At 40.7% G+C, this 23,987-nt stretch overlaps 1 protein-coding gene across 1 annotated transcript in view; it reads right to left on the bottom strand.

Moving 5' to 3' along the window:
- Positions 1–5,465: 5,465 nt before the first annotated feature.
- Positions 5,466–23,987, bottom strand: part of HTR3B (5-hydroxytryptamine receptor 3B) — a 28,632-nt gene continuing 10,110 nt past the window's right edge. The window contains exons 4-10 of the mRNA XM_051990707.1: positions 16,666–16,710; positions 16,269–16,378; positions 15,612–15,781; positions 14,201–14,358; positions 7,000–7,210; positions 6,689–6,886; positions 5,466–5,707 (exon numbers count right to left, since the gene is read on the bottom strand). Coding sequence (XP_051846667.1) covers positions 5,466–5,707; positions 6,689–6,886; positions 7,000–7,210; positions 14,201–14,358; positions 15,612–15,781; positions 16,269–16,378; positions 16,666–16,710 — 1,134 coding nt within the window. The remainder of the gene's footprint in view (positions 5,708–6,688; positions 6,887–6,999; positions 7,211–14,200; positions 14,359–15,611; positions 15,782–16,268; positions 16,379–16,665; positions 16,711–23,987) is intronic.

Below are 23,987 nucleotides of genomic sequence, written 5' to 3'. Positions count from 1 at the left end.
TAGGATTACAAAGGAAATCTAATATATTGAAATATAATTATCAAAATAGTTTTAAAAAAAACAAGTTTGTGGATGCCAGATTAAAATGCCTGAATACAGATTAGCCCAACTTCTCCATGCTACATCTGAACTTTCATAATGCACGTCAATCATCAATCAGTCAATACGCATTTGTGATTGCTCCTACTATGTGCCAGGAATAGTACTAGTAGCTGGAGATACCAATAAAAAGTGAGGACATCCCTGTCCTCAAGAAACTTCTACTGGAGTTTATGGATTATGTAGAGGGGGAAGGAAGTACTCCAGAATGTCCACTGATTAATATATGAAATGAATGTATTGATAGGGGAGGCGGAAGATTTACAGCTGGCCAAACCAGGAAAGTTCTTTCAAGGAAATGGTATTTGAGCTGAGCCCTGAAGAGTAAAGAGCCAAGACTGTGAACATTGTGAAACTCAGTGGCTGGAAGGATGGTGGAACTGTTGACAGAAATTGGAGAGTTAGGAGGAGAAATACATAGGGTCCTATTCAGATGGATATGTCCTGCCCGCAGTTGGAGATGGGGGAGCTGTCACTTAAATGGGAGATGAGCCTGGGACATCTAGTTTTGAGAGTTACCTCTCAAATATTGTTGGGGATGCTTATCAGATTTTCAAATGGCACAAAGTTGGCAGCAATGGCTCACATTCTGGATTGTTACAGGATCAGGATTCAAAAAGATCTTTATAAGTAGGATTGTTGGGCCAAATCTAATAAAATGAAATTTAATACTTATAAGTAGGAAATCTTACACTTGGATTCAAAATATTCACATCACAAATATGGGTGTGGTACGATGAGGCCAGAAAAAGGCTTGTATAAAAAAGGCCTTGGGTCTGCACTCTAGTAGAATATTGTGCTTAATATGAAAACAAGAGCAGGACACATCAACCAAAATTTAACTTGGTCTTTGGTTGTACTGAGAGGCCTAGAGTCACTAGGAAGGTGACAGTGCTACTACTGTACAATGCTTTTATCAGATAACATCTAGAATATTGTGTTGTACTCTGGGGACCAACCACATTTTAGGAAGGACACTGAGAAGCTGGACAGCATCCAGAAGATAGGAAGGGAAAGGAAGGGAAAGAGTCTCAAGATCATGCCATATCACAATGAATTGAACAAATTAGGTGTGTTTTAACCTGGAGGAGAGAAGACTTGGGGGACACTATAGTTGTCTTTAAATTTTTGAAGGACTTTTGTGGGGAAGAGGGATTGGACTTATACTTAGCCTCAGGGGACAGAACTGCAATGGGTAAAAGCTACAAAGAAGAAAATTTAAGCTTGATGTCAGGAGGATCCTTTTAACATAAAAGTTTAATTGACTGCCTCCATAGTTCCTCATGCCTCTGGAAGTATTTTAGCAAAAGCTAAATGACCTCTTGCCTGAGATGCTGAAGAGGGATATTTTTTATAGGTATGGGTTAGGTGGATATTAAAGTCCTTCCTGTCTGTGAAATTCAGGGGGAAAGGAAGCTAACAGATATTTTCTAGCTCAGACACTGCTAGGGAAGTCACGTTGCAGTTCAAATGCCATTTTCTCCATCTGTGAAACAGGGATATTGTATTAATCCACCTTGATACTTCTTAGGAATAGGAATTGAGCCAAGGCTGTTACCTTATTCACCAAGATGGGCGTATAGGCTACATCGCCATGTGGTCTCACCTAAGTTTCAAGGGTCACAAACTCTGAGATATATGGCCCCACAGTTGTCCCTGGAACATTAGTCATCTGGAGACAGCCAGGCCCTATTTGGGCTGGATAGTTCTGACTGAGATGACCTAAGGGGTGATAGTGTTTCAGATTGCATGAGTCAGCTCACCTCCTACTCATAGTGACCTAACAGAGGTCCAGCACTGCAGCGTGACCTATTGTGGGCATGCACCAAGACCTGGCCAATCCAGATAGGGAAATTGGATAATACCTAATTGGGGCTGAATAGGAAAACAACTGAGTCATACAGGCCCAAGGCACATGGGCAATTTAGAGCAGGAAAACAAAAACAAACCAAATCCCAAAGATCATCCTGGGCTAGCCAGCTCTTCCTCGACCATGACAGATACTAGAGTATTTTTTAAAATTTCATAGATTATGGGGAGCAAGTTGTTCAATAATCAGGGGATAGAGTTCTTTCTCTTTTTTTCTAAAAGTACATGACTACTCATTTAGACTGAGATTCATGGATCATTAGAACTAGAAGCAATTTTGGAGATTATCTAGTCCAATGTCTTCTTTTCATAGATGGGGAAATTGAGTCCTAGAAAGATCAAGTAGCATGTCCAAGATTATACAGTGAACTAGCAACAGAGCTGATATGGAAGCCTGTCCCAGGCTCTCTTAAGGGTAGTAGTGCCTTCTCTCTGTTGATTATCTCCATTTATTCTGTATCTATTGCTTGCATGTTGTCTGCCCAATTAGAATGTGATCTCTTGAAAGCAGATCCTGCTTTTCCTTTGTTTCCTTAGACTTCGGTGCAGTGTCTGGCATAGAATAGTTATGTAATAAATTCTTATTGATTTGACTTGAATCCTAGTCTTCCTATCCCTCGTGCTCCAATCTTTCTCCTATTGTTTTTGCTACTACCTCGGTGCATGGATGTCGGGGACTTTGATTAAAACTGTCATGGGGCTTCCCTGAGCATGCACAAATGGCCACCTCGGAAGATCCCTGCAGGTTAGGAAGACTCCTTTGGAGGAGTTTTCACCCATAAGAAAAAGTCACCAAAAGTCACCTGAAGATAACAGGAAGGCAAGTGCCTGAGAAGGTAACATTAAAGGACATATGTGGGCAATCCAACAAACATTTATGGAGTGCCCATTATGCACTGGGCACTATGCAAAGTGCAGATAAGGAAACTGAGACTTAAAGAATATCAGATACTTGTCCAAGGTCAGTTAGCAAATTAAGGGAAGGGGGAAGGGGAGACTAGAATACTGGTCTGCTGCCTCCTAATCCATTGTAATCTTTGAATCAAAGAGCTGTGTGTATGTGTATGTGTGTGCATGTGTGTATGTATATTTGTGTATGTGTGTATGTATATTGTGTAGTTGTGTGTGTGTGTGTGTGTGTGTGTGTGTGTGTGTGTTGGAGCAGTGGGAAAAGGAAGAAGGTTCTTTCTGGCCCTCAGAGAGTTGAGAACACCATGAATCCTCCTGCCTCTCATTGTTGAAGAAAAGGAAGAAAGCTGGTCTAATGCTAGAGCCTGGAAAAGCAGAGGAAGATCCTCAATGGGAGAAAGCAGGAAAAGGGAAGGTTAACAGGTGGAGAGGGGAAGGCTCCGTGGACACTTTCTGTTCTGAAACTTCTTATGTTCCTCATTTCATTAACAGCGGCAGCAGAATTTCATGGACAATTGGCGTTGAGCACTAACAGGGAGGTAATGAGAGAAAGAGGCTTCAGGTAAAGGCTGTTTGTATTTAAATTTTTTTTTTTCCTGGGGAAGGAGGGTGGTGTTTTTAAAAAGCAATTTCAGAGCTGGCCAAAGTTACTATCTATTTTAACTATTCCATGACCTCCACAAGGACAAAGAAAAATGTCAGAGTTGGTGGGGAAAGGTAGATTGTCTCTCTCCTCCATCCCCTATTTGCCAGTATTGTCCCAAAGGCTGGTGGGGAGGGGTGGAGTAAGGCTACAGATTTCACAGTCTCTCAGACTTGGGATTGTCTGGGAGGAGCACAAGGAGATTGCTGGAAAATGTGTCCTTGGCAAGCCCAGAGAGAATCAGTCACTCCATAATATGTACTGTCTGTCTGCGGCTGCATGAAAACCCCTGTGAAGTCCGAGGCAGGGAAGAAGCGATCCCAGAAAGAGAAGGCAGAGTTCATGCCCTCAGGGATCTCACAGTCTACTTGGAGGTAGAACATGATCATGCAGGAAAACCAGCCATTTTTTGAAGAGGGTGAGAACATTAATATCAATAAAAGCACTGTAAAACTACATCTCAGCAATAAAGAGAAGGAGAGAACTGAATGCTCACAGTGAGGTGGAGAAATTGAGATTTACAAGAGAAATTCTCTTCTGAGCAGTGAAGGGTGTGCAGGTCCTTAGATAAAGTAGGAAAAGAAGCTGGAGGATGCTTTTGAATTTGGATTTGGATCTGATACAACAGACAACAAGATTTCCATGCATAGGAACAGCCTGATTAACATGGTATTTCAAGAAAATAACCCTAACAGTTGCATATATTGGAAGAAAGAGACTGGAGGAAGGGAGGAAAATTTTGTTTCAGATGCTGGGCAAACAAATTTTACCTACTCTAGAACAAAGATGCTTAAACTGTGGGTTGTAACTCCATAAGGGGTTACATACGTACCTGAATGTGGAGGTTGCAAAATTGTGATTTATTGTCAATAAATCTTTGATTTGTATACCTTTTTATATACCTCTATATACAAGGTCACATAAAAATTTCGTGGGTAAAAAGTTTGAGAAACCCTGCTCAAGAAGAAGAGTGGGGATGAATAAGAGGTTAAGGAGTAAGGGAAAGAAGAATGGAAACTTAAAAGTAGGGACTCCTTCTTAGTTATCCTTGTATTCTCCAGCATGTCTGTGGGCTCAATAAATGGACTTTTGGCCAATTGTTCAATTTATGCAACCTAGGGTCAAGGATCTACTTTGATAATTAACATTAAAGCCAACATTAAATCAAAGGCTCTGAATAGTGGCCTGGGAACAGTGGGATTGGGTAATCCAGAAAGGTAAGGGTCTAATGGGAATTTAAGACAATGAGTGATCTAGAAAGAATCATTGGATTTAACCCACATGGATATTAATCATCATAGATTCAGACCTTGAAGGCACTTTGGTCAACTATGGGGACCAAGGTTGGTAGGGAAGCTAGTGTGCCACGGAAGAACATTGGAATCCAAATTAGACATTTAGGAAAGAGATAGGATGGGTTTATAGTATAGCTGTAGATCAGACTGGGCCTAGAGTCGGGAAGATGTGAATTTAAATTCATCCTCAAAGACTCATTAGCTGTAAGATAGTGGGCAAGTCACTTTACCCTGTTTTCCTTAATCCACTGAAGAAGGAAACAGCAAACCCTTCCAGTATCTTTGCTAAGAAAACTTCATAGATAGGATGGCCCAGGGGTGATGAAAAGTGGGACGCCCTGAACAACAGGTAGATCTGAAAGGGGTAGAGGGGCCATCTAGTCTGACCTCTTTGTTTTATAGCCAGAGGATAAATGGCTTGTGTAAGAGAGTTAGTGGCAAAGGGAGGATCTGAACCCCATCCTTTGACTCCAGAACCAATGTGCTTTCTGCTATTCATCATTGGTGGTAGATGGAAATAGAGAAGAGAGCAGCCTGTGGTCTTGTGGCCCATTCCTTTTCCCTTCCTGCATCACACACACACACACACACACACACACACACACACACACACACACACACCTGCTGTGGACACTCTGAATGTGGCCTGGCTAGTTTTGCAGAGAGCTCCACACTGCCCAGAGGGAGCATAGGGTGACCGTGTACCCTCCCAGAACCAGGAGGTAACCCCGGAACAGAAGCTTGTCAAATTGGTACAGCATCCTAAGCCAGGAAGCCTCCTGCTGGGCAGTCTGGTCCAGAGCCTGAATACAGGAGCTGATGGACTGGAGCTGGGCCAGAGCCTCCTCCAGAAATCCCGCCTGTGTCTGATGCTCTTGACAGAGGGGAACATCTAGAATGAGGGGAGAAAACACCCGAGTAAGTCAGGATTGCCAAGATTCAGCTTTCTATCCCAAAATTGAGACCCAGACTGTAGCTGGTATGAGGAAATCTGTAGGGGAAGATCTTCCATCTCTGATAGAGGGGGGCTGGGGCTGTGGGGCAGAGTGAAGACCAAATTGTAATGTGCCCTATTAATTAGCATTTAGCTTAGATAATGTCCTTGGAGTTATTTTTGATTCTTCCCTCTCCTCAACCTCTCACATCCGAACAATCTTCCCAGTCCTTTTGTTTCTATCTCCCTTTTTCTCTTTTGTCTCTCCACTCCCATTGCTATTATCATAATTCTGATCTTCATGATCTTTTGCCAAACTATTGTGACAGCCTCTTACCAGATCTCCCTGCCTTTAATTTCTCTCCATTTTTCTCTAATCTTGCCAAAGTAATTTTCTTAATGTGCACTTCTCCCCGTATCACTCTTCTAACCAAAAACCTTCCATGGCTCCTAATTGCCTGAGTGATAAAATGCAATTCTTCTACCTGGGTTTGAAAATTTAACTTCAGTCTGCTTTTCCAGACTTATTGGACTCCTGTTCACACATTACAAGCTATGCTCTGATTTTGTTCTGCCTTCTGCCTCTTTTCATTCACCCCCCCATCCCATTCTATAAACGTTTCTTACTTATCTCCAACTCCAGGGACTAGTTCAAGTGCTACCTTCCCGGGGTCCTCAAACTTTTTAAATAGGGGGCCAGTTCACTGTCCCTCAGACTGTTGGAGGGCCAGACTATAGTAAAAACAAAACCTTTGTTTTGTGGGCCTTTAAATAAAGAAACTTCATAGCCCTGGGTGAGGGAGATAAACATCCTCAGCTGCTGCGTCTGGCCCGCGGGCTATAGTCTGAGGACCCCTGCTAGGTGTTCTATCAATGTGAATTGATGCTGATAAAAATGAAGCATGGGGAGAAGGAAAGAAACTCCAGCTTCTCACCTACCTGTTGGGGAATCAGCCACCCTCAAAGAGGTTCTGGTCACAAGGGCACTGTCCTGTGGTCTAGTCCCAGAGGTCTTTTGGAAGCAAAAGAGGGGATGGTCCTGCCCACTGCTTCTCTCTGTGTGGAGGAACTTAACCAGAAGGATAGACTTAGATAAGCTGAGAACCAGGAAGGCCATACAAATTGTGAAGAAGACACCTGGAAAAGGGAATCAGGCAGAGGGTTAGCAAATGCAGTCCCTCCTCCTTCTCCAAATTAAAAAAAGTTGAGGGGCAGAGAAGTTACCTCTCTGTATCGCTAATACCACTCACCAATCAAAGGGGTGCTCCCTGCACTTCTGGGAACCTCATCAGACATGTTGACCTTGAACACTGTGTAGCCCACCAGAATGCTGGTCTTGAAAGTGATCCTTGAGCGGCAGTTTGGGGGTAGATAGAAGCTGCCTAAATCCACAACCATGAGGAAGATACTGGGAATCAACAGATTTACCACATGGGCCAATGGTCGTCTGCGGATCACCAGCTGGGAAGGGAAAAGCAATCAAGGAGCATGTCTCCCTTCTGGGCTCCCCACACTCCATCATGGAGCATGAGAAGCAGTAGTCCTTTTAACTACATAATGTCTGTTGGTCAAGGCTTTTCTTACACCACACTGAGTTCCCAACTCTTTTTAAGAGTTTGTAAGTTTGTACTTCTCTTTTAGAAATGTGTGTGATGTAATGCTGTAAAAAATTACCCTGGTATGGGTTCTATCAATAAAAAGTTATTTTAAAAAAAGAAATGTGTGTGACATTCCAATAATAGGGAAAAATGGAAAGTTTCAAGTTTTAACATTAAAGATTAGGGTTAGGGAAATGGGTTTGGGCTGGAGCTATCAGTTCTTCCCTATAAGGGAATTTCCTCAATAAGGAAATCACGTCTCATCTCTTGGCAATTGTACTATCAAGACATATAGACAGCATAGCAAATAGAATGGTATATCTGGAATCAGGGAGACCCGAATTCAAATCCATCTTCAGATACTTGTTAACTGTGTGATCCTGGGCAAGTTACTTAACCTGTTTGCCTCAGTTTTCTCATTTGAAAAATGGGGATAATAATAACACCTATCTGCCAAAAAATTGTGAGGACCAAATGAAATAATATATGTAAAATGCTTAGCACAGTGCTTGGTACATAGAAAGCATTACATAAATGTTAGCTGCTATGATGATGATGATGATGATGATGATGCCATTAACTACTGCCTACTTCAGGTTCCTTATCTTTATAATGAGGATGATAGTACTACCTTTCAAAATTTTGAGGACCAAATTGGATATTTGTAAAATGCTTTTTGAACCTTAAAGTATTATATAAATGCTCATTATTATTATGCTGTAATATAATTATTTTACGAACATTAGATCTGAAAAGCGTTGATGAATTTTTCATGAATTACCTTCTCTCCCTAGCTAAGATATAATGTTCTTAAGGACTGAGTTGAGAGGCACAATAATAATTAGAGCACTGGATTGGGACCAGGAAAATCTGGGTTTAAATCCTATCAATGGCTGTGTGACCACAGATTAGTCACTTAACTTCTTGACTTTAATTAATCTCATCAATAAAATGGGGACAAGTGATAGTAGTATCTATCCATTGTAGGATTATATTCCCACTAACACAATGATGAGCATAAAATAGATATTCAATAAAAATGTATGGAATTGGAGTTGAATGACAAAGAACTTCCGGGCAAACAGGATTGTGATGGTTGTTGTTATTATTATTAACTATTATTGAATCTCATTTTCTGGTGTGGGAATTGAGGGCATTTTTAAAAACAGGAGAGATTTTCATCTGTCTGAGATGATTTAAGGGAGGCTTTTTTAAAAATCAGAGGAATGGATCAGGTGATCTTTCAAGGCTTCTTTCAGCCAAAAGAATCATAAATTTCTGCCCATAAAGATAATAGAAGGAAATGTTGGAAAGTGTCATGATTCTTGGCCTGATTTGTCTCTCTTGTCAGTGTAGAACCCTTCAAAAATCATAGTGTCATCTTTGAGAAGTAAGCTCAGAAGGAGAAAAAAAAATGAATTTGGTGAGGTGAAAGTTAGAACTGAGCTGGAAGAATACCACAGCAGAGAAAGACTGACTAGATCATCCCAAGGAGAGGGAAGAGCTCAGTGGGTTTTAGACAGAGACACCACCTCATTGATCAGCCTCATCAGCTAATGGTTCTGGTAATCCATCTCAGTTCCATGGAACTAAACAAGGCCAAAATCATTTAGCTGATTATAGCCTAGTGGTTATTGGGCTTTGGGTTTGTTTTTGTTTTGTTTTTTTAGCATGAAACACAATTGGCTATGAATATATAAAGCAGAGACAGAAATTCACCATTTTGAAATTATCTGGTTAAAACACAAAAAGTAGCTAAGAAAAACAACATAATTAACTTTTTCAACCCATACCTCTCCTGTTTATGTCAGCAAGTGGCAGTGAATACTGATGATGGAATATGGAAGTAGAGAGAATAGAGAGCTAAGAGGTTCAAGCATATAAAAGGGTTTTCCAATAAAGTCCCAGACCCATGCTTTGGGGAGATATTAGTACAATGGTGGCTTTAGCTATAGGTTCTAAATCTATGAGCTTATTAGTATAATGAAATTTGTCTCCACTGGAGAGAAGGTCATGGGAACAAATGAGGTTAAAACTGTGAAGCACTTGGAGAAAAGTCTTTGGGTCAGTCCTAGTTGTTGGAATTATTATACTTGTTCATTCAGGGTTTTACATGGTATATGTGGATCCACAGTCTAATTATCATAAAAGCAGAAGAATGAGGAGTAAAATAAGACCGCAACAAACGGGTGACAGGTATGATTTCAAGTGGTCACAACTCCAAAGGTGATGAATTTTTGTCAAAATGGGAATCATGCATGGGGTTTGACAGAATGCAAAGGGAGTGTTGGAAGGATACTGGACATGTAATCTATTGCTGCCATGCAGACTGCCCCAGAATCAATTCTGGCAGAAGAGAAAAAGCCTTTGCAAAGCTGATGGTAAATAAATGAAGAACAAATCTAGGTTTTGCTATAAACGTTAAGTGGGAACCAATTAACTGTGTATCTATCAACATGAAAGATTATTAGATGAAAACTGCCATCCTTGGAGATAATGTTTGAGATGGGAATGGGATGGAGTGGGTTGAATAGATGGGATGGAAACACTCTCCCTCTATGGAGGCAGGGGACTAGACTAGACATCTGGAATTCCTGTCAAGTCCAGAAAGTCTGTGATTGAGCCAAAGCAGATTCCCTGAAATGGGAATATAGAGTGATCGCAAAAGAAAGCTGACTTCAGAGATAGGATCCTCTGAGAGCTACTTCACCCTAGGACAAACACAGAGGCAGCATCTAACATGACCCCGGGATGGGGGAGGAACGGTACCAAATTTGGCTCAGTGAGAAGCTACTGTTTCTGGATCCATCACACCCAGAGCCCATCATTTCTAATGGACTAAAGGAGCCGGTGCCTTTAAATTCCACAGGAAAGGAAGAGAAAGCACTTTAGTTTCAGTCCGTGTTCTCCATTAGACACCCTTCAGGTGTTAGCAATATTATGCCACAATTTCATTATCCATTAAAGCCAGGTAATAATAAGTACACAAAGGTATTTGGAGCCTATTGATGTTAATGAAAGAGATCAATCTAATTCAGAACGTGTGTGCCGAGAGCTCCTTGGAGATGGAATAGGCCCCAAGGTTAGCCTCTAATTGCCTCCTTGATGGTAGACCCTACCAGTACTTAATTTTGCATGACCGTCTTTATGACATAGTTGGAATTTTGACGCCCAGATTCACTCTCCATAAGGAAGCCCATTTTCCTCTCTTCCCATCCCCCTCCCCGACATTCCAATTTTGGAGAGTGCTGGGAAAGTTACTGCCACTCAGATAAGTTCCTCTTTGTCCTTCCTTGGATCTGGCCTGCAGTTTGAACAAGATCCCACTGAAAGGTGCCTTTTTCCTAATATCTTGAGAACTGTCTCTTCTTGTATTTCCTCAGAGAGAAAAAATTGACCCCACTGGACAGAGTTTAAGTTTCTGTCCATATTATTAAATTCTTTGCCAAACATGTTATCGACATTCCACAAATATGTGATAACTAAGACTCCACACCTACTTAAAGTGACTTTGGAGAAGGTTTCTAAAATTATAATTAGTCTTTTATCACTTGTTGATAGGGCTAATGGTACTCCAGGCCCTACAGAAAGGAAGAAGCTCTTCTGTTGGATTTATACAACATCAAATCTGTAGGGTGACTCAGAGATGCTTCTGGAAGGAAAAAAAGGAGAATGATACTCTTCCTCCTTTAATACTCTTTATTCTGCTTTCCAGGCATACCAAATTCTTGCCTGAAAATCTATAAGTCTGAGAGGAACTTTGGACCCATTTCTTCTTTTTCTTAAAAACAAAACAAAATAAACAAAAAATACCCCTGCCATACAGGAATCAAATGTTTTCCCTGTTGTTTCTGGGAACCAATACATCCAATAAAGTATTGGAGGCTATTTCCTCTCCTATGGCTGTTGGAACCGGTCCCAGGAGCCTTAGAGACATTCTTGTTGAAAGAAATATCTGTTCTCTGGGCCCCCTGCCGAAAGTAGCTCTGACTTCAAAGTGTCATCTGCCCCTTCTAATAAACAATACGTGTTATGGAGCCAGCAGATATGATTGCACCATTAGCTGGGATCTATCTGGATTTTTAGCTCCTTTGATTCAGTGCAAACAGCAGCAAAGTGCAGAAGAATCAAAGGGGCAGCACATCTACAATAGATTTTTGCTCCCTCATCTTCATTCTCATATCCTTTTCTCTGTGACAATAGTTGAGGGAGAAGAGGGTGATTAGATTAGAAGGGAACAGTGACTCATTGTGTCAGATGACCTTACAGCAAGGGGTTCCATTTGCTTCCCTTCAATTAATGCTCTCTCCTCCTTGCAGGACAGCAGTAGGAGACAGCTGAAGGTCCTTGTTCTGCTCTGGGGAGTGAAGAGAAACCAGGCTCCTATCTTACAGACAGTGGGATGTTGAAGTCCTCACACTGTAGGATGGATCTAAATACCTTAGTTAGTTTTCATAAAGGTCTATTGAGTCTCAGAATCAATACAAGATTCAGTGTATAATGGGAATAAAGCAAGTAAAGGGGGCATGGGAGATCAAATGAGATCAGTATCTAATTATGAATCAAACTCAATATTAATTGAATGTATAGACCCTCCCATTAGACTGCTCATCCAACTCCTGCCCATCCTAGGAACAGAACCACATATTCCATGAAAATGACCATATTCTTTTCCACTGCACCCTAGAAGTTTTCTCCTTTACCTGGGAGGGTCCCATTTTGGTCTCTGGAGCAAAGAAGCTTCAGGGAGGAAAAAGTTTAGAAAAGTATCTGGGTTGTGCCTTGGCAATACATACAAAGAGGAAATATGACAGTGGGGTGATTGGGGGAAGAATCTGTAGGCAGACTCCTGAGACCCAGACTCCTGCAGACTCTTGGTGCCTCAGTTTTCTCATCTGAAAAATGGAGGTAATGCTCTTAAGTTTCTGCATCTAAGCACGGAGAGGATGAATTGTGAATGAGGGGAAAGGGTCGGTCGGAAGTACAAATGACTACTGCTTTGGTGGAGGCTCCGCGTCGGTGTATTTCTCAGCGTGCCGGCCGGCTCTGCCTTTGTTTGCCTCCTCCATGCAGTGTAGGTAATGGGGTGTGCATCAGCCTCTGGAGCGCTTGATAGGTGACTGTTCCACCTGGCACGTGCTAGTCCTGTGCATTTCCCTTTAATGCTCTCCATTATTTGGGCTGCATTAATAATGTTTGCAGGCTGATATCTTTAAAATTAATGAGGTGTTTACTCTTATCCAAGAAACTCATCAAAATAAAGGCAAGGAAAAGCTTCCTTTTTTCCTTCTAGCAAAGGAGGTGGACAGGTAGTCCCCAGTGCGGTCTTTGCTGAGAAGAGGCAGGAAATCGAGGCAAACTTGCCGCTGGAAGGCGGGTTGCCGGGATCACAGCTGGCTTCGTGTTAGGTCGTAAGCTTGTAAATAGCTTTGGCCGAATGGCAGTGTGTGTGTGGGGAGGGAGGGGAGAAGGCACACGCAGGTAAGAGAGAGTCCCTGGGCTTAACTGGTGCTTGGGCATCTGGGGGCGTTCCTCAGTAACTCTCCGGAGAGGTCTCGCTCTGACTCACTGCGGATATTTCCTACCCTAAGACCTGCATCTTCACCGGCACCGGGAGTTTTGGCAGGTGCTCCTAGGTCAAGTTTAAAGTTTGCCTTTTAAGCCTTTTTCTTGCTGGGTCCATCTTATGGGGACAATGAATAGATCTCGTCTGCAACATGCTTACAGCTTCTGTTTTTTTGGTCAGTTCTGTTGCCTTCTTGGCGTGAAGAATGCATCCACCCCTCTTTAACAAGCTGTTTTGATACGGAACTCTGCTGAATGCTAATAGGCCGGGGCTGGCCTTTTCCACGTGGCCATGTATTTTGTAAGGACACCCAGATATGGGACCGTTATGGACTTTAGGCTAGCTAACAGGGTAAGCTGTAAACATTTCATGGGATGTGCAAGCAGACTACCTTTTTATCACAGTACCGTTTGAAGGTTTCAATTCTCCCCGACCGTTCTCCCATTGTAAGGGTTTCCTTTGCTGGCTAAATTTTCATACAGTGGTCTGAGAATTACAGTTCCTCATCTCAATATTTCACCGATATTTTATAGGGCCATAGGTCATAGATCTGGGGATGGGAGAGATCCTAGAGATTATTTAGTCTAACATCTCCATTTTACAAATGAAAAAACTGAGGCGGGTGAAATGAGCTGCTTATGGTATAAAGTGGAGAGTCAGGATTTTAACTAAGGACCTCTGACATCAAAACCAAAGGCCTTTTCAATGCACACACACTCTAGCTCTTAAGATTCTCTGTCAACTGGTTCTTTAAAGTAGCAATACCAATCATATGAAATGTGTAACTTATATGGAATGAGATAATTATTGACTATTTTTTTCCATAAAGGGCTGTATTATATATTAGTACTACTTTCAGGGAGATCCTATTTTCTCCAGTCATTTCAATGAGGATTTTGAATATTGTACTAGGCAGGTAATTATTCTATGGTATCTTTGCTCTTGTAAAGCAGTATTGGAAAGCTTTAAGAATCAAGGCCATAGTGAGTTGATTGATTCATTCATTTCCTTAGCCCAGATCTTCCCTTCTCATTCTTATGCTGTCTAAAACGTGTGCTCTCTCCATTCCTTTGTTTATTTATAGGCAGCCTGTGTCTGAGAGCTGAGTACATCCCGACAGGCCCTGGGGCTGGAACCTGAGGCTCCAGGATAAAATGGAGCCTCCCAAACTTTGCATGCCCACAGTGCCCAACCTCTCCTTCCAGGAGCAACTTTGGGATTCTTTCCCCCCCAGAGAACATCACAGAGAGAAAATGAGCCCCCAGAGGAAGGCAGTAAAGCACCTACGTGAAATTGAATCTGTGCAAAGTCTCCGGCTTCACTGTACAGGACGTGGTAGGCTGAAGGCACAGAGAGGAGTTCCCATTCGCCATCATTTACGAACATCTTTTTGTCTTTCTTAATGTCTTCTGTGCTCCTCAGGAAGGCAAGATCTACATCTGCCACTGGAAACAACAGAAACCATAGTCTGCCCAGGGTAGGAGAGCCTTCTCCCACCTGCCTGCTTCTTTATCGCAGTCCTTCCTTTCCCTGACATCACAATTCAGCCATCGTTTGGATGGGGCCCCATTTTACATCCCCCACACTGGGTCTCCCTGTTCGGAATACTGGATGAATACAGCAGGGAGAACTGGGTACTCTTGTCTTTGGCCACACTGTGGCCTCCCTGCCTCCTGCCTCTAGAGATAAGGACTGTCATCATGACTCCAAAATCAGAGGCAGGAGGGGGCACCCTAGGGACCAGGTGGATGCTCCCAGGATTGGATCGGAGCAGAGCTAGGATCCCAGAACCATAGATCTGAGAGGGAAAGCACTTCCAAGGTCTGCTAGTCCAATGTCATCATGTTATAGATGAGGAAGCCTCAGGCAGGTTGGATGACTTGCCACAGTCATATAAGCAGGAAGAACCAGAGGCAGAATTTGAACCCAAGTCTTCTGACTCTAGCACCACTAGTCCCCTTCTATGTGCTTCATGAAACCACCCAAGCAATCTTCCTATTGTATAGTCTTAACCTTCCACTCTCCCCTCCTACAGCCTTCAGTAGCTCCTCATTATTGATGGGATAAAGTACAAACTCCTCACTCAGAGCTCCAAGGCTTTCTTTTTCAGGCTCCAACCAGCCTTTCCAGCCTACTTTTACCCTATTCTGTGGCACACAATCCAGTCAAACAGGACTCAGAGTCTGAGTCCTCCACATGTTTTCTCCCCCATTCTGTGCAGACAGATTATCTCCTGAGTTTAGAATGCCCTTAGTCCTTATCTCTCCCTGTCTTTATCAGTCCCTCCTCTCTCTTCAAGGCTCTTCTCTTCCTTCCACTAGGAAATTCTTTGCACTCTTCTAAAGCTTTGCTATGGCTTTTGCTCCAAATCTCCCCTAGCCCCATATTGTTGTCTATCTTGTATTACACTTATTTAATATATGTTATATTCTCTCCATACACATCACTGTCCAATGTTATTTTCATTAAGACTGTATTGTTTTCATCCTTCTTTTCTGGGCACCCAGCACAGTGCCTTGAAAAGATCGGGCACTTAATAAGCAAGTTGAGTTAAGCTGAATTGAATTCAATTGAATAAGCCACTTGATGATAAGGATAAAGTCAAGCAATGACAGATGTCAGCTGTTTTCACTTTTGGCATATGTTCTCTCCATAAGAACATTTTCCAGGTAGCTGACCCCCTTCTCTCTGAGTTTACCTGTGTGCAGGATGCTGCTGAAGGTGAGACTGCAGTTCTGTGTATCAAATGGGAAAGCATATGTCTCCAAACTGCATGCAGAGACCACCTGGATGGGTTTATTGTTCTTAATGGTCCCAGATGAGTTCACATAAACGTAGGGAAGATCAGGCGATTTTTCAATGTCCACGCTACATAAAACACAAGAGAACTTGCTGTTGAATATATGACCTGGGTTGGTTACACAATTCTGATTATACTAAAGGAGGGGTGCTCAGTACGGGCCTTGACATATCTGACTGACCTCTATAAAGCAGAAAGAGATGGACATTTCCCTTGGGATGATTCAATACTGGCAGTGGTCTCAGTAATGACATCCTCATGAGTTTTCTCTGTAGCTCTATTGTAGTGCTATTGCAGTCTCAGAGGGCAATAATCCTATTCATATAATAACTCAAGCATCCATAATTAAATGGTCATCTCCTATGAAGTCAACTCACTATAAGGTCCACATTGATTCTAAAATTCTTTTCTTTCTCTACTGTATATACACAACAACATAGCTTTGGCTCAAATGCAAAAACAATAATAAGGTAACTTAGAATTAAAATAAGTAGCCATTGATCCGAGTACTCAAACCAGTCTATATCCCATGGAAATAGAATTGACTCCACATACAATTCATTGATGATGATATCTGGGGCCCAGATGGCATTCAGTGGAAGGGAGATTTCTCCTATTCCATCAAACATACTGGAGTTCCAAGCTAAAAACTCATCATTCCAAATCTGTAAGAAATCAGAAAAGAAATTTGTCATATTTAGCATCGCTAAAGAGCAGAGAAGAATCTTAGATTGATAACTCCTGGGGGCTATCAATTGATAAAGTAAGTAGATTTCGCCCTTCCTCTCCAACTCCCCCACCAATCATAAAGAGGATGGCCAGCCCTAAACTGTAAATAGTACATTGCAGATGGTGTTAGATAAGGTGAGTTTGGCATTTAAGACCTGGCTAATCATATATCAAACAAATAAGTACTTGTTAAGGAAAACATGCAGGAAACATGCTCTGTTACCTCTTGGTACCATACACTAGTCTTTAGTTTTTGATTCTGTGCATCCTGCAGAGTCAAAAAGAAAGAAACATTTGAATACCCCATTAAATCTCAGAATGTCAATAAATCAAAGCACTAGTTCAATGGTATGTCATTTCAGTAGGAAAGAAATCAAATCTCACCACGCAATCCTGATTTTTTAAGCATCACCTCTACTCTTCTTGGCTCTCTTAAGTTCCCATTTATTATGCACACCTGTCTCTATGAGCTTTACTATATTATCTGTGACAAAATGGCACTTTGACTGCACTTGACATCCTGAACGAATCACTAGTTTCTTTTCCACTCTAATTAGTTACTCAGCCATTAATCAGAATGAAGAATAATATATATTCTTAGCCAATCCTGGGCTAAAAATATGAGACTGAGCTTTTATTTGTAATCAAGATATTATTCATAATCTTTCAAAGTATGTTGTTTCAGCTGCTACAGGCAGTTACTCACATTAAGTCACACTACGTATGGATTTTCCTGTTCTGAAAAGAAACTGAATGGACTGGACATAAATAAGGTATATTGTGGATGACATGACAGATGCAATTCCCTGAGGCCTGCAATGAGTCAGTGATCATCTTTAAAAACGACTATTTCTCAATATGTGAAGAGAATCCTAAAACTGCTAGGCTACTGGGGGTTGGGACAAGAGAAGGATTGAGGAAGAGGGGGGAAAACAGTCTTGAAAGAGTTTATAGGGAATATATGGGTGGAGGACAACTATTTGTAGTTAAAGGAATCTTCATGAACTCACTGCTTCCTTTTGCCTCTCAATAATAAACTGTTAATGGAAGCTATCCCTTTGGAGAGAAGAAAATAGGGAAAGAAAAACAAAATCCAAGATGAAGAAATATGAAATGTAGGGTCCTCTTTTGTACATATTCTAGCCTGCCGTTTTCATGGCCCACTGTTATTTTGTGGTCTGATTTTGACTCAAAGCCCAGGAATCACTGAGATAGGCAAGAGCCCAGTCTTCCTCTGTATTTTGTTTGGTGTTTAGAGAATGCCAGTTCTCAGTAAATAACAAATCATAGTTCTTGTGTTGGTGTTATGAAAGCTCTGGCAAGCAGCCTTTACTAGTTTGCTTTTTTTTCTTTTTCCTGGATTGAAAGCATAAGATCAGTTATACAGCAATGTGTTGTTGTTATTATCCTCCTTCCCGCTCCCCAACTTCACTAAATGTAGCTGTCATTTGAAGTTAATATTAAACCTGGAAAACTGAAGTCCCCTCTGCCTTTAAGAAAAGGGAAAAACTGTTGCTGAAACATTTCAGGGGAAGAGACAGGGTTTTAAGCAGATGTGGGGGTGCCCTGTTTTGGTACCCCCACAAAGATCAGTCTGGATGGACCATGTTTGCAATCTTCCATGGCCCCTAAATGGATGCTTTGAGACAGGTTTTGGAGACCTATCCCCTAACACTATACAATAGGAAAGAATTGAATTCATCAGTAGTTCCTAGTGGAATAGCTTGTAGCCACGATGAACTCTTGGCCAAAATGGGCTCAATTCACGTCCTGACAGTCGGGGTCAGGTCTTTATTATTACAGGAGAGAATAACTAGTTCATTATCATTCCCATTAGCTTGGAGATCTGGCAATGTCCTTGCACACTTCCCCAAGACAGTACATTTTACAATGAAGAACTCTGCAGCTGGAGAGAATAAAGTCTAATGCCGTAACCTCTGTTGGGAGACTTAGCAGTTAACTTCAGGACTTCTTGAGAATTTCAGCCTCAAGGTACTTCAATCCTTGCTCTGTCTCTTGACAGCATCTTATTCAAAAGAAACGAACTCTTTATGTCAATTAAATGTACATGCTGACCTTTTCTTCATTCCTCTTTAATTGAAGCTGAGAAAGTTCCTTCATCAAATCAAAGAGTCATGAAGATGGGGAGACGGGTCCTTTCACTGTGTTCTCATTCTCACGATTATTTTATCCATTAGATTCTTGATTGTCTGCGGGGATGGTTCCGCACTTCATTTCTCTCTTCTTGCCCACTTCTCTGCTCAATTGCTTTTACTTTCGAGGATTTTTCCCTAATGCCTGCCTAACGGGGGTGGGTAGTCTTCATCTCTCTACACCCGTAGAACACAATGTCAAAAAAGGGAGTTGGAGGCTAAACAAAAATCTTTTAGTCAAAGGAAACAAGTTTCTCAATGCCAGCTGGTGAACATAATTGGTTCTCTGGTGGCATTATTCACAGCTCTTCCCCTGCGTATCTTTTTTTTTTTTTATTTTCAGATACCTTCCATCTTGCTTGTTAAAAGCAAAGGATATTTCAGAGAATTGGAATTCATTAGTCTTCCTAACAGAGGGAGCCTATTTAGATCTAAATTGGTGGTTAGCAAATATACAGATAATTCCTCCACATTCTTATTTATCTTTCCCAGTTCCGGAGACTATAGAAACAGATGCCTCAACGTCTGGCTGGGAGGCTCTAGTCAATGGACTGGAATACAAAGGTATCTGGGATTCGGAATTGACAAAACTCAATAGAAACAAATTGGAACTCTTCACTGTTGAGTAGATTATCTGTATAATCAGATTTCCCTAAGGTACTCATAATACCCAGATATTCTCAAACAAGACTGTAGTCTTTTATATAAATAAAACAGGAGGCATAGCATCCCGGTAGAAGTGAGGTACAGGGAGGAAAGCTGGGCTATGAGCTCTTCATGCCTAACAAAAGTTATCAGCAGTTCAGCTGCATCTAGCAAGAGCTCTATTTTCGTTGGGAGTGGCCTTAAATGAGTAAAATCTGCACAGCATCAAGTCTTTTGAAGCTTTCAAGCACTGATTTCCTGAACTAACTGCCTTGGTTTTAGCCTTCCAATGGGCAATGCAGATTTTTCATTTTCAGATAAGTGATTAGATGAAAAGCATTTCATAAATCCTAAAATTGTATGTAAATGTGAGCTACTGCAATTTCAGGAATAATCAGACTAGCCAAGACTGACATAAAGACAATAACTAGAACTGACACAACAATTCTTCATTCAAGCAGTCAATAAGCATTTATTAAGTACCTACAATGTGTTATCATCTCACCTACTGGAAATGATAAAGGCAAAAGACACATTTTAATTGAAAGATAATCCCATGACTATGACATGGTCTTTTTTCTCAAGAAGAGATAAGACATATTCATGAAGAACCACAATAGGACAATATGCAAACAAACAAACAAACAAATAAAAAAAACCTTTCAGCAAAATTCTATAATAGTTCAGGTGAGGGAGAGATCATTTTAATTTGGGTAAGGAAGCAGGGATTGGTGGTGACTTTAAAGAAGGTAGTATTTAAAGACTGGGTCTTGAAAGATTGGTAGAAATTTGAAAGATTGAAATAAAGGAAAGAAGGACATTCCAGGCAAAGGAAATAACATTTAGTTACACATTTATTAAGTGCCAACTACATGCAAGGAGCCATATTTGATATCCTCTTGGGACTATAAAGACAAAAAAGAGATATTCTGTCCTTGAGAAACTTATATTCACTCTTCTGAGCTGATATAACAGGTACACTAACAAATAAAATCAAGGACTTCTTTAAGGAGGGATAGGGCATAATAACTTGGTCATAGGGAATACTTTTTAGAAAAAAATGATTCCAGAGCTGGGCCTTGAAGAAAAATATAGATAAGACTGATGAGGAAAGGCATTTTAGGCATAGGGCACAAAAGAAAGTCATGACTCAGGAGATAGACTGCTTTGCTTAGGAAACCACTAATAAGATCAGGGTTGCGGAAATATAGTTGTGGAAAGGGAATAAAAGGAATTAAAACTGGAAAGGTAGGTTGGATTCTGACTGTTCAGGACTTTGAGTTTTAGGCTGAAGCATTTTTAATTGTATCCTAGAGGGTGTGGGGGAAACAATGGAGGTGTTTGAGCAAGAAAGACTATAACCCAGTCAGACCCCTATCACTGCATGGTTCTTTTGACAGCTCTATAAAGGATGAATAGGAAAGAAGGAAGATCAGAAGCAGACATACCAACTAAGTATTACAGTAGTCCAAATAAGAAGCCAGAAAAACACAGGAATCAAAAGGAACCTTAGGCTTACTGTAGTCCAACTCTTGTTTTATAGATAAGGGAAGAGGCTTGGAAGGGTTAAATGACTTGTCCAAAATAAGTAATAAGCATTTATTAAACTTCCACTATATGCCAGGCTCTGCTAAATACTTTGCAAATATTATCTCATTTGATCCTCACAAAGATATAAAAGTTTTAATTGCTAAAAGGGGACAGAAAATATTTGTGAAAAGCAAATTGAAAAATCAGCTGGAGAAGATAGCCAGATTTTCATTAAATGTTAGGGAGAAGCCCAAGCTATTTGAGAATCTGAGAGAAAACTGTTCCTCAGTCTTTCTCCCAATCAGCCCAATTCCCAGCAAAACAGCTGCAGCTCCTACCTCTCAGTTTCAACCAGCTCCTGTCAGGGTTAGCTTCTGTTTTCTATAAACAGTTCCTCCTATCTACAATTATGCCTTCTGACCCCAAGTCCATTTAGGCTCAACTTTCTTTCTAATTCCTATTGTTATCTAGTCATTTATGACTATCTATATCTTCCCCTTCTTCTGATTTGTCTCAAATTGTTATAAGCTCTTCTAATAAGATATCAAATTAAAAAAAATTCATCTTTCTTTCAGGTGTGGTCCCACCAATCTTTATACAATCTTTTCATAGTCCTTCAAAAGTTAATTTATTTATGATTTATCAATTATCAAACTCAAAATTCTGCAAAAAGTCACATGCTATTGGACCACAATACTTGCAGCCATCATTAACTCAATCTGTGCAGTGCCTTCAAATAGATTCTTTTGGTACATTTTTCAAAAGGGGCATTTCTCTCTTGGGTTCTCAGAGAAGTCTCTGCTCAGGAGTTTGAGAGTCTGTTTTTTTTTTCCCAAAGTGATTCTGTAATTTTGCCTTACACAAATATTCTTTTTCTGTCCTTTTCATTAGCCATAGTATTCTTAAATAAAAGAGGATAATTTTTAAGCTAGAATCTATATGACTTCACAATTGATTGACTAAGGAGAATAAGCAAGAGGATAGATGATCAAGTATATATCTGAGGTTGCAAACCAGGGTAACCTCAACTGAAATTAAGAAGTTTGAAAGACAGGATGATTTAATCAGGAAAGATCATGAATTTCATTTTTAAATATGATGAATTTGAGATACTGATGAGGAAAAGACCACCGCATAGTTGGTAATGCAAGGCACAGAGCTTGAAAGCATGGAGTATGCTTTTTAATTATGGGGGTATGCTTGAGCTGGAACAGACTTTAAAGAATCAATTGTTAAATGTTTAGTATGCGGATTTATTTATACTTTGGAGACTGGCAAACACTGCAAATGCAGGATTTGTTAGGGTCCAAAGTGAAACAGGAGCAATTCTATCTTATCTTAAGTGATATGAGACTAGAGGGAAAAAAAAGAGAAGAGGAAGTCTCAATGCCTTAGCTAAGGCTAGACTATGTAGTTACACAGTTCATATGATGTTTCCTTGGCCAAGTTGTATTGTTGATCCAATCTGGCCAAGCCTGTTAAATAATGCAGTGATAACTCTGTGACAAAATTTCCAAGAAGCAGTGTCTCTTTTATACATTGAGGAAATGTCCCTGGGAGACCTGGGCTCCAAATTTACACATAGGAAACTGTCTCAAAGGAATTTCAATTTAGAGCTTGGTTAACGCTGGGCCTTTCTTAGGGGGCTATTAGCTAGAATTAAATTAAACATCTTTCAGGATCTTCAGTTCACCTATTTTGTGCATGAAAAAGAGGCTAGAAAAACCTTTCCCTCACCTTTCCTATTATTACAGAGGACAACATCATCCTTTCAGTTCCTCAGGCTCACAACTAATCAGTCATCCTGGATTCCTCACTATCTTTCATCTGCCATCCCCCATATCAAATCTGTTGCTAAGGTCCATTGATTTCACCTTTGTATTTCTTGAATATGGCCCCTTCTCTCTGACACTGCCACTTCTCCAGGGCAGGTCCTCATCACCTCACACTTGGATAACTGCAATAGCCTGTTGGAAAGCCTGTCTGCTTCAAGTCTCTCCCAACTCCAATCCATCCTCTGTTCATCTATTACAGTGATTTACTTTGTGGTTGTTTTTCTTTTTTGGAAATGCTATTTTACTTTTTCCAATTATATGTAACAATAGCTTTCAACATTCATTTTTAAATTAGATTTTAAGTATCAAATTTTTCTCTTTTTCTTCCTCCTATCCCCCTCCACAAGATATCAAACAATCTGATATAGGTTACACATGGGAAATCATACAAATATATTTCCACAGTCATTTGTGATAGAGGAAAAATAACAAAAGGGAAAAGCCACTCAAAAAAAAAGTAAAAATAGTATGCATCAATCTACATTCAGACTCATAATTCTGTTTCTAGATGTGGGTAGCATTTTCCATCATGAATTAAATTGATTTTCTTAAAGTGCAGATCTTACCCTCTAATTCAATAAACTCTAATGGCTCTCTATCACTTCCAGTATCATTCAATCAGTTAATAAACATTTGTAAAGTTACTACTATGTGCCAGACACTGTGCTAAGCATTAAAGATACAAAAAGGAAAAAAAAAACAAACAATTCCTGTCCTCAAGGAATTAACAATCTAGTGGGGGAGATCATAAGCAAAACAAATATATATAAAGCAAGTTACAATCAGGATAAATAGGAAATACCAGAGGGATGACATTATAATTAAGAGGGGTTAGAGGAAGCTTCCAGTAAAAGACTGGATTTTAGTTGGGACTTAACTGTATACAGGGAGATCAGTAGTGGAACCAGAGGAGGGAGAGCATTCCAGGCAAGAGGGACAGACTCAGAACCTGGAACTGAGGGATGGAGTCCCTTGTTTATGCAATAGCCAGGAAGAGTATCTGTTGGGAAGTAAGGTGTAAGAAGACAGGAGAGACAGGAGGGGACTTGACAATAAAGGGTTTTGAGCACCAAACTGAGAATTTAATAATTGATCCTAGAGGCAAGGGAACTATTGTAGTTTATTGAGGTGAGGTGAGCGGTTCTTTAGGGAAATCACTTCAGTGGCTGAGTGGAGGATGAATTGGAATAGGAAGAGACTTGGGACAAGCAGACTCACCACCAGGCTATTACAGTAATCAAGGTGTGAAGTGAAGGTGGGTCTGTATCAGAATGGGCCAGTGTCAGAGGGAAGAAAGGGGCATATTTAAGAAATATTGTAAAAATGAAATTAACAGGTCTTGGCAACAGATATTATATGGAAAGGTGAGAGATAGTGAGGGA

This window comes from Antechinus flavipes, chromosome 3 (genome assembly GCF_016432865.1).
Source record: "Antechinus flavipes isolate AdamAnt ecotype Samford, QLD, Australia chromosome 3, AdamAnt_v2, whole genome shotgun sequence".
NCBI lineage: Eukaryota > Metazoa > Chordata > Mammalia > Dasyuromorphia > Dasyuridae > Antechinus > Antechinus flavipes.
Note: the sequence above shows the minus strand (reverse complement) of the source record. Positions and strands in the feature narration are given on the sequence as shown.